At 41.2% G+C, this 11,936-nt stretch overlaps 1 protein-coding gene across 1 annotated transcript; it reads right to left on the bottom strand.

Moving 5' to 3' along the window:
• Positions 1 to 789: 789 nt before the first annotated feature.
• LOC128696848 (facilitated trehalose transporter Tret1) lies at positions 790 to 10,012 on the bottom strand. The gene is made up of 8 exons (XM_070096187.1): positions 9,880 to 10,012; positions 8,981 to 9,189; positions 8,584 to 8,684; positions 6,933 to 7,076; positions 6,044 to 6,157; positions 2,146 to 2,307; positions 1,869 to 2,010; positions 790 to 1,293 (listed from the first exon to the last, which is right to left on the bottom strand). Exons 2-8 carry the CDS (start codon positions 9,134 to 9,136, stop codon positions 925 to 927), a joined length of 1,188 nt encoding a protein of 395 aa, XP_069952288.1. The 5' UTR covers positions 9,137 to 9,189; positions 9,880 to 10,012; the 3' UTR covers positions 790 to 924.
• Positions 10,013 to 11,936: the final 1,924 nt, after the last annotated feature.

Genomic DNA, 11,936 nt, shown 5'->3' with positions numbered 1-11,936 from the left:
CTACCTGGAACAATTCACAACCCATAATACCCTGGCTGGAACAATTCACAACCCACAATACCCTGGCTAGAACAATTCACAACTAACCCACACTTCGGAGAGGAAACCAGACGTCGCTTCGGCGCATGACGGTCCAAAACATCGTCTAAAGTAGTTACGTATAATCATCTATTAGTAAGTAGGGGAGCCGAGCTGTGTTCGTGGAGTTTCGTCTTTACTAATTCATTTTTTCAACAGTTGTAGCACTTAAAAATTAAAACGTTTTTATTGCTCTTTTAACTGAACAAAAATATACAGCAGTAAGATGGAGGATCGTGGTTATTAAGATGCGGTGTGATGTGGGCAGGTGAGGCAGTGTGATATTTGCAGGTGAGGCAGTGTGATGTGGGAAGGCGTGGATTTGGAGGCTACTGACTCTTGATTTATCAAGTCGAAAAATGAGAGGAAATATTACAGAACTAATAAGTATCAGACAACACGCGGTAAAGTAAAGTGCATACTGAATGTAGATAGATATTTCTAAGCTCTCCCTGTCATCTTAAGTGTTCATGAGAAGAAAAAAAAACTGATCCAGCAATTCTTCTGGTTATATAGCAGGTCACACATTGTCTTGGGGTGAGACGTAATCAGATTCTATCCATGGAGAGGGAAGGTAGTTCCAAATCTTTGGCTCAAGTTGTGTAAACTGGTCTTTAAAAAAAGTCATCTATCAAGGTTCCGAAGAAGTGATGATCTGTGCTTCAGTCAGTGTAAAATGAAAATTCTGTCAGGTAAAAATTTACAACTATATAAATATATAACTAGGCGGATAATTTAATGCATATACAACAAACAAGCTTCCAACATAATGACAGTAACGACGGTCTTCTGCGTTGGAAGGACAATATGACGAAAGAAGCATAACGTTACTATGCAAATTATTCATTATGGAATGTTGTCTTTGATGAGCGGTGCCTCTGACCTCGAAGTCTTTGGAGCGAAGAATTTCTCGATCTCTTCAAGTGTCCTACCTCGCGTCTCCGGCAGGAAGATACCCAGCGCCACGCCGGAGAGGCTGAAGAGGCCGTACAACCAGAAGACAATATACGTACTGATGTTCTCCATCAGGAGGGGGAAAGTCAAGCCAATAACGAAGGCGAAGAGGGAGTAAGCGGTGACAGCAACGCCATTGCCAATGGTTCGTACCGCCAGAGGGATGAGCTCTCCTGAGAGGAGCCAAGGAATGGGACCGTAGCCAAGCTCGTTGAAGAAGACGTAGATGAGCAGCGAGGCAAGAGGCAGCCACCCAATACTCTGGCAGATGACACAGTTAATAAGTATGTTATTAGCACTAACAAGTGATTGCACATCATATTTTACCAAGAATCATATTACTTTAAAATATATTAATCTCTCTCTCTCTCTCTCTTTATGCCCTTATATATCCTACCTTACATACCTCCTTCCCTCCCTTCATCCCATCAACATTCTTGAATCAAGCAAATCATATTTGCGTTCATACTGATGTACTCACTAATATATTTCGACTTTACAAATACACGCTCTACTTCAGTATTCATCATTACTAGTGTTAAACCAAATTGTTACATATCTCAAAATGCCTAAAATCATAAGCTAATTTCTTATATAAAAATTCAAATATTGCAAACCAAACGACTAATAAATTAACCTACTTAAATAACTGTTAATTTTAATGCTGGCAAAAATGCTCTGTATAACATGTCACTCAATCCTATGTCAACTGTTATGGAAATGAGGTTGTCATTGTCACGTCTGTAGAGTCAGCCACTTTCTTTTGTATCCCTTCTACACATTCTTCCTTCATTTTTTCTTTTTCCCCTTCTACTTCCTTCCTAGGCACTACTCACGTTAGTGAATCCATCTTGCTTGAGGTAGAAGAAGACGCCTATGGAAACCATGCCCACACAGGAACCCACCGAAGAGACTATGAGGAGAGGCTTGCGTCCCAACCTGTCCAGCAGCACCGCACTCACCAGTGTTGATATGAACCTGGTAATGTTGTACACACATGATGTGCTACAGAAGTACAGAGGTATATACTGTACATATGTATATTATTATATTATATATATTCAGTGAGAATCGACTCCTGCAAACACATAGGTAAATACATAGAGCACACACCTGACGAGGCCTACTATGACAGTAGCTGTGTTGGAGTCAATATTTGTGTTGGCCTCGTTGAAGATGTCCACAGTGTAGGCAGTGACCACAGCAAACCCACTGAACTGACCACACATGAACACCAAGAAGACGATCAACACTGGCTTCCAGTTCTGAGGCTTCCTGCAAAGGGAGGGATGCCGATCAGAATTATGGTGAGAAGTGAGGAATAACTGTTCTTAAATACCCTAGAAGTATGGTAAAATAGCCTTCGATGGGGAAAGGGAAGATTTGGATCGACTGTTAACCCACAATAACTTAAGATATGCATTGTGGCTTATGGGAAATAGTGGACAACGTTCTACTGTTTCCCATACTTCTCCACATTTTAGCATTTTATTTCCCCTTTCAGTATTAATACACACATTTTTCACTGAAAATTCCGACTGACATTCTCATTGTAGGATATTTACTGCTAGGTGAATAATGGCTGCAGGTGGAAGTAGACCTGCCCAGTAGTCTCACCTGCCTAGGTATTGAACCTGGTTTCACTCTGTTGAGCCAAGCGTTCTGCCGCTGAACTACAAGTCCCTTATTTTCAATATGACTTGTGAGCGTCTTGCCGTAAGAAAAATTCTCTGAGTGGCCTGAAATCAGCTCTCTGAATGATGGTTAAGATACTGGGATGAGCTGTAAGTAGCTAGCAAGAAAGTCTCTTTCAGCCGTCTTTGAGACCTGTATACAGAGGAAGCAGTTGGTCAATTGGTGCCAGCATGCAAAGGCAGCCAGAGTGAAGGCACCTGAGTGTGAGGGACCAAGAAGGCTGGGGGCAAGTCTCAACAACTTCCTGCATAGTCACGCCTCTATTAAGTTACTTGGTACATAATTTACCCCAAGTCGGGTCCACTCAAGTGCCAGAACCGAGTGTGAGGGTGGCCTTGTCTTCCATTGGTGTCTTCCTCCTTCATGACTCCTCATGTCTCACCTTCACATGTTTTCTTCTTCGATTTCTTATCTTGCTTGTTTGTTTATAATAGATAACTAGGCGTCAGTCGACCGTTATGAGTTGCCACCTGGGAGAGGAACTAAGAACCCCAACGGAGATAAGCCACACCGCATGGCTTATCTGTAGCTATTAATCCTCCTGGCTTATTAATTTCAATAAAGCCTTCATATCTGCATAATATGGGGGGAAAATAGTAATAAAGCCCTATGAGTAGTAAAGTGTGTAGCAGTTGTGATCATTAACACCTATCAACACCACACAGGCAGACGATGCACCATCCCCCCAATGAAAAGCAGGGGTGTCACTAGCACGTTAAGAGACCATACAATAAGTGTCAGGGGCCCGAGACTGTTCAACTGCCTCCCAGCACACATAAGGGGGATTACCAACAGATCCCTGGCAGTCTTCAAGCTGGCACTGGACAAGCACCTAAAGTCAGTTCCTGATCAGCCGGGCTGTGGCTCGTACGTTGGTTTGCGTGCAGCCAGCAGCAACAGCCTGGTTGATCAGGCGCTGATCCACCAGGAGGCCTGGTCACAGACCGGGCCGCGGGGGCGTTGACCCCCGAAACTCTCTCCAGGTAAACTCCAGGTAAACAGAAAAGCTTTAATATATGTATGTATATATAATATATATATATATATATATATATATATATATATATATATATATATATATATATATATATATATATATATATATATATATAACCGCCCAGGGAGGTACTACCGTCCTGCCAAGTGAGTGTATAACAAAAGCCTGTAATTGTTTTTACATGATGGTAGGATTGCTGGTGTCCTTTTTTCTGTCGCATAAACATGCAAGATTTCAGGTACGTCTTGCTGCTTCTACTTACACTTAGGTCACACTACACATACATGTACAAGCATATATATATGTACACACCCCTCTGGGTTTTCTTCTATTTTCTTACTAGTTCTTGTTCTTGTTTATTTCCTGTTCTCTCCATGGGGAAGTGGAACAGAGTTCTTCCTCCGTAAGCCATGCGTGTTGTAAGAGGCAACTAAAATGCCGGGAGCAAGGAGCTAGTAACCCCTTCTCCTGTATATATTACTAAATGTAAAAGGAGAAGCTTTCGTTTTTTCCTTTTGGGCCACCCTGCCTCGGTGGGATACGGCCGGTGTGTTGAAAGAAGATATATATATATATATATATATATATATATATATATATATATATATATATATATATATATATATATATATATATATATATATATATATATATATATATATATATATATGTCGTGCCGAATATGTAAAACTGGTCAATTAGCAAGAACTCATTTAAAATTAAGTCCTTTATAAAATTTTCTCTTATACATTTAAAGATATATTGTTTTCATTAATGTTGATGTAAAAACTTATAATTTTGCACCAAAAGGAACTTAAAGAACTTACCTAACCATATTATAACAAGAACAATTTATTTCAGCCTAACCCAACTAAATATATTTTAGATTTGTTTACAATAATTTAATACTAAACAGACAAAGTGAAACATATTTTTTTCGTTAGGTTCAGAATGATTTTGGCGAAATTGTTGCATACCCAAATTTTCACTTGTCCTATATGGCAAGATGAGCGTTGCTATTTAAGCCAAGATCGCAAGTTCTGCCTATTCGGCACGACATTATATATATATATATATATATATATATATATATATATATATATATATATATATATATATATATATACACACACATGCATGCACACACACACACACACACACACACACACACACACACACACACACACACTCAGAGAGTAGTCAAGTCATGGAATAGTCTAGAAAGTGAAGTAGTGGAGGCGGGAACCATACATAGTTTTAAGGCGAGGTATGATAAAGCTCATGTAGCAGGGAGAGAGAGGACCTAGTAGCAATCAGTGAAGAGGCGGGGCCAGGAGCTATGACTCGACCCCTGCAACCACAAATAGGTGAGTACAAATAGGTGAGTACACACACACACACACACACACACACACACACAATACCATATAGTACCACTCGTCCAGTTTTGAATAACACACACGAATTTAGCGTTTGTTTAAAACCCAATAATAATAATAATGATGACCAACCATGCAGCTCACACAAATGTGCAAATCAAACTGTAATTCGGCTTTGGCTCCCACATACGAGTGGAACATTATTATTATATTTTATAAAATAACAATAATAATGTTCCACTCGTATGTGAGAACTACAGCCGAACTGCATTTTGATTTGCACATCCATTTGATCTGCAAGGTTGGTTAATGGAGCTCAAAGCTTATGGACTTCAAGAGGGTTATTAAAACTGCATTTAACTTGTTCACCACTAGTCAATAATAATTTAATCTCCAAAATAAGAATCAAAGTAAACTCTCAGGGCATATATATAGAGAGACGTACTCTGTCTATTCTCCACGAGGTGCCAAGACCATCTTCAATACCAATCGCCTGCGAGTCTTCATGTTAGCAACATGAGACATGCAAGAGTAAGGTGGCTAATGACCGTCTCGCCGGACTGGATATTCGATAGTCCTCGGTTCGAATATACCCAAAGGATAGGATAATGAGATGCCGATTTTACTGGGAATATTATTCAAAAAGGGTTAATGATCCAGGATAACTCAAGGAGAGTGGCTTATTTACATTAGCCGTCTTGGGTTCAAATTCAGTTGAAGGAAGTTGGTGGTTACCAACTGGTTACCAACTGATGGTTACCAGCTGATGGTTACCAGCTGATGGTTACCAGCTGATGGTTACCAGCTGATGGTTACCAACTGATGGTTACCAGCTGATGGTTACCAGCTCTCTACCGTACCTATCGACTTGTTTTTTCACTTTCAAAATGCACCACTAATAACTCTCACCTAAAATGTTTATGTTGATTCCAGCTCTCACCTGAAAAGCTTACACTGCTCCCAAATAGATATCTCGGCCCCATCAGTGGCCGTGATGTTCTCGTAGATAATGTCCACTTCCGCCTTCACGTTGTGAGATTTCTTCCTGAAGAACCTGAAGAGGAACATGAGAACATATAAATGGAGGAACACTGCAGCAAGCCTACTGGTCCATACTAGGCAAGTCCTTTTCAAATCCAAACCTTCTAATTGAAATATTTGTCCAACCGATTTTTTAAAGCTATGCAAGGTTTCAGTGGATAGGATGAGAAATGGTGAAATAAGCTGAGACATGGTGGGATCGGTTATGACCTGACTATGAACACGTCTAACGAGTCCCTTCACTCACCACCTTGGAACTTCTTTCATATATCAACGAAATTAATTTGTAAAGGCACACTTTCTACAAGATGTCTTAAGCCTCACATTAAAGCATTATGGTGAGGGATTCAGTCCCCAGTGAAGGAATTGTAGTAGGATCCAGAGTTCCACCTAAGGAAAATCTTTACTTGAGCCCCATTCTTGAGTTCTATGCTTCTTCTCAAAGAGTCTTCTTCTCATGTCCAGTTAACGGTCCCAAATAGTTTTATATAAGGGTCATATGGCCGGTCAGAGGTCCTATACAAGGTGAATGACCCCGTAAGCCCATCCTAAAGCCCCATTCCCAATGCCTGGGCAGGAATCCCAGGGATTCCTGCCCAGGTGCCCCATTACCCCAGCCCAGGGAGTCCTACTCGAGGGTTCAGTCCCATAAACAAGGCCTATCAAGGGTACCAGGTCTTAATATATCTGAACTAATGTTTTGTAAAAACACATTTTTATCTTTTCATATAAAATTTACTCTTTGAATTGCATTTTAAAGAATATCCCGAAAACTCAGTGCTTTGTACCTGAGTGATTTCTCGGCTTCGTTGAGTTTTGCCTTCTTAGTGAGCCACTGTGGAGACTCTGGCAAGATCACCATGGAGACGAAGAGAGGTAAGCTGGGCACCAGTGCTGAGATCCCTGCCAGCCACCGCCAGTCCACCACTGACCTGCAACACAAGGCCTCACACACTGACACTTCTCAGTACCTCCATCAACATCTTTTCCATTTTCGAAAGCTTATTACTACAAAATGTTTCCTTACATGAAAACGAAGTTTTCTTCATATTGGAAATATAAACACAAATGCAGTATAATGTGATCCATAATTGACAACGTTTCACCCACACAGTGGGCTTTTTCAAGTCACACACGGATCTGCCAAAACATTTTTCTTCATATTATGACTGAAGTAATGTAGTTTTTTATACACGGCTTCAAGGTTCGGTATAAACCTTGATAATTTATACCAACAAGTGGTTTAAAAAAACACACGGGGGCAAACATCACGTTTCGGTTCTGGAACCGAAAGGTGAGTATATGTACTCATCTATATGTGGTTGCAGGGGTAGAGTCATAGCTCCTGGCTCCGTCTCTTCACGTGTCTATTTAAACTTCACAGTTGCCTAATGCAACTCCAACATGTTCACTTTCTGCCTTATTATCCTCGCTTCAAACACCTAAATAACACACGATAGTCCTTAATCTATATACAAGTAGATTGTTTTTCTCAGCAGATAACCTCGGTGTGAACTTTATTTTGAGTTTTACCCCATGTTTTCCAGTGACCTGTAACACAACTAATCAACACTCAGGTTGTTCTAGTGTTTTGACCAACTTACTGGATTTAACTCTTCCTGTGTCATTATTTATTTTAGTATGGAGTTTTTTAATGTTAGTTAAAATTATCTGAAAAACATTAATTCTCCACGAACCCAAAAAAAGAAGTCAAAATGTGGAAGCCATTTAACACTCTCTTGTTCATTTTGTTTTATAATTGTGTAAAAACTAGATAGACGATACTTATTTTCTGAGTTTCCCGAAAATGTCTAGTTCTACTTTAACTAAATGATCATTGAAATATAAAATTTAACTACGAAATAGAAAATAATTGGAAGTTACCAACCCGAGTCACAACAAATACCTTTCGACTGCAGATACATGTGCCAAAATTCAAGCCTCTGTTTGGCTTGACAAGAAGTCGAGTACTAGATCCTCTGGGCCACCTGTGTCTTTGCTTGGTACCACGCCAGAGGTTCCGTGTGTGTACTCACCTAATTGTGGTTGCAGGGGTCGAGACTCAGCTCCTGGCCCTGCCTCTTCACTGACCGCTACTGGGTCCTTCCTCTCCCTGCTCCATGAGCTTTATCATACCTCGTCTTAAAACTATGTATGGTTCCTGCCTCCACTACATCGCTTGCCAGACTATTCAACTTCCTAACAACTCTGTGGCTGAAGAAATACTTCCTAACATCACTTTGACTCATCTGAGTCTTCAGCTTCCAATTGTGACCCTTTGTTTCTGTGTCCCATCTCTGGAACATCCTGTATCTGTCCACCTTGTCTATTCCACACAGTATTTTGTACGTCGTTATCATGTCTCCCCTGACCCTCCTGTCCTCCAGTGTCGTCAGACTGATTTCCCTTAACCTTTCTTCGTAGGGTATTAGGACTCACCCAAAGGCATAACAAAGTAGTGAGCCCAGAGCCACAGCCGCCTCGGGGAAGGCTCCCATCATACCCCGGATGCTAGGCTCCGCTATCTCCGTGGCATACACCTGTAATATACAAAGACTCAGTGGCATCTGTAAATATTTATAAAACATTACTTAGTGGTAAACATCTTAAAACATCAAAATCACCTTTAAATCACCAAAGCTCGTATTCTGAAGCATTATTTAAAAAATAAATTGAAGTTTTTTACGTGTGATAGAATTGACTATCGTAGTCTCACCTGTGGCACAGGTGGCCTCCTTGGCCTCACCTGTGGCACTGGTGGCCTCCTTGGCCTCACCTGTGGTACAGGTGGCCTCCTTGGCCTCACCTGTGGCACTGGTGGCCTCCTTGGCCTCACCTGTGGCACTGGAGAGAAGATGCCGAGGAAGACGCCGGTGATCAAGCGGCCGACGTATATGAGAGCAACTGAGTTGGCGAAGGCGATGAAAGACCAGGAGAGGAGGCACGGCACCGCTGTTACCATCAGCGTCATGCGGGGACCCAAGGCGTCCATAACTATGCCGCCCAGTAACGAACCCACGATGGACGAGATGGACGGAAGTGAGGCTGTGCCAACATAAAAGATACTTATTAGTGTATAAAAAAAGCACCTTTCAAAAGCAGAGTGACGAACACTCTAGTCTCCATACCAAGATTGCTTCTACATAAAAAATGGTCTTTCGTTAAGTTTATTTAGGCGCCTAACCTAACCTAAATTACCTAGGATAACCCAAAATAAATCAGACTAAGCGATTCAAGAAATCGTAATGACACGACTTTTACGACTAATATACCGCGAGTTCAATCCCCACCCGTACCATGGTCAAAGTGACTTATTGTCACTGGGGGTCATTGTTAGAATAAGTAGGAATAAGTAAATATATATATATATATATATATATATATATATATATATATATATATATATATATATATATTATATATATATTATATATATATATATATATTATATATATATATTTATATATATATATTTATATATATATATATATATATATATATATATATATATATATATATATATATATATATATATCCCTAAAACAGTAACGAACCTGTAACCACATCAGTTGAAAAGGCCATTTAATGTAGCTTTAATGTATTTTAACGAAATAGACATATTTATCTGTTTATCTAGAAGGAATAGCTAGTGTCTTACCTCTCATTCTGGCTACATGGCTGAAATGGAGTTTAATATCTACTGCCAATAAAAGTAGAGATAGGAGAGGAACTCACCTATCCATCCTGAGTCTCTGGTGTCCACGAAGTCGATAGAGGTGTCATTCCTGAGCTGCGGGAGTGTCAGGGACGAATACGCTGTGATAAAACCAATGCTGACTGATGATAACGACGCGAACACTGCCGCTGCTATCTGAGGTTAAGGAAGATGAGGGTTAACGGAGCAGTGACCGAAGTCAGTGTAGCAGTGATGGAGGTCAGTGAAGGAATATGAGGGGGGTCAGTAAACCAATGATGGGGGTCAGTTTGTGAATACTGAGAGTCAGTGAAGAAGTGATAGTGTTGAATGAAGGAATGAGAGGAGTCAGTGTAATAATGACCGAGGTCAGTGTGGCAGTGAGGGAGGGCAGTGTGGCAGTGAGGGAGGACAGTGTGGCAGTGACTGAGGCCAGTGTGGCAGTGACTGAGGTCAGTGTGGCAGTGACTGAGGTCAGTGTGGCAGTGACTGAGGTCAGTGGGATATTACAAATGTATACAGTGAAAGTCATACTGTAACCAGTACTTGGCACCAAACGAGATTTCATTTATGAAAATCGTGCTGACTGAGGAACTAGTAAAGTCTCGTGAACCTGAATAAAAGATTTCATACAACCCATTTTCTAATGTATTCACCTATATGTGGCTGCAGGGGTCGAATCACAGCTCCTGACCCCTTATCTTCGCTTGTCGCTACTAGGTTCACTCTCTCCTACGGCTCCAAAAACCTTATCATGTGTTATATATATACATAATGTGTGTGTGAGTGTGTGTGTGTGTGTTAGCTCCATATCCCTGTATCAAGAGCCCTTTACCAGTTTGCACCTAAAGTGTTGACTATGCACTTGACACCAAACTTCTCCCAAAGTTCCCTTACTGTCAGTACTCTCCTTGTTACTTGGTCTGGTTCCGCTCATTATTTGTTTATTTGTGTGAGTGAATAAACCCATGTGGGGTCATTCAGTGCAGATACTGGTGGAGGCTCGATCCTCTTGTCCGCTAATCGCTGGTTTAGCTCAACATTTTGCAAACAACAGCTTAACTAAGGTGTTTATTGTTCGTGCGAACTTGAGGTTTTGAAGAGTATTGTTCACAATTACTTTTAGTTAATGGGACAACACGCTCATGTGTGTGTGTGTACTCACCTAACTCACCTAATTGTGGTTACAGGGGTAGACTCACAGCTCCCGGCCCCGCCTCTTCACTGGTCGCTACTGTGCCACTCTTCCTGCTCCATGAGCTTTATCATACCTCTCCTTAAAGCTATGTATGGATCCTGCCTCCACTACATCACTTCCCAGACTATTCCACTTCCTTACAACTCTGTGGCTGAAGAAATACTTCCTAACATCTATGTGATTCATCTGAGTCTTCAGCTGTGTGTGTGTGTGTGTGTGTGTGTGTGTGTGTGTGTGTGTGTGTGTGTGTGTGTGTGTGTGTAGGCAACACTGCCCCTCCCTGAGAGAGCATCACGTGGCTGAGTAGTGTACACCAGTGGTTATTTGTATAGAAGACAGCAAGTGGGGAATGTTTATAGAAGATAGATTGTGAGCAATGTTTATAATCACGCTCAGGGTCATCCTTTTCCTCCTCCTCCCCATTCCAATCCCTCCCGTCGTACTTCTCTCCCTCCCTCCCTCCCTCCCTCCCTCCCTCCCTCCAACCTGCCATGTTCACTCTGTTAGGTCGTTCCACTTGTGGTTATCTGGCGTCAAGGTGCTGCCTCACAAACCTGTCTTTTAGAGATCTTTACCACCACCACCTCAACTACAACCACAATCACCACTGCTACAACCATCACTACTGCTGTTATCTTTACTACCAGCACCACCACCAATGAAACACCCAATCCTTCCATTATAACCACCATCACCATACCTACTATTACCCTGCCTACCATCACCATACCTACCATCACCATACCTACCATCACCATACCTACCATCACCATACCTACCACCATAACTAACGTTTAACATTGTTTCCCCTGACATTCTCTTGAGGCAGATTTGATAATAATAATTAGCTGATATAAGACTGACACTCACTTGTTAAGCATAAGATTTTGTCCAGAGAAA

The sequence above is a fragment of the Cherax quadricarinatus genome, chromosome 52 (assembly GCF_038502225.1).
Source record: "Cherax quadricarinatus isolate ZL_2023a chromosome 52, ASM3850222v1, whole genome shotgun sequence".
NCBI classification, from domain to species: Eukaryota; Metazoa; Arthropoda; class Malacostraca; order Decapoda; family Parastacidae; genus Cherax; species Cherax quadricarinatus.
The sequence above is the reverse complement of the archived record's forward strand: the minus strand, read 5'-3'. Positions and strand labels throughout refer to the sequence as shown.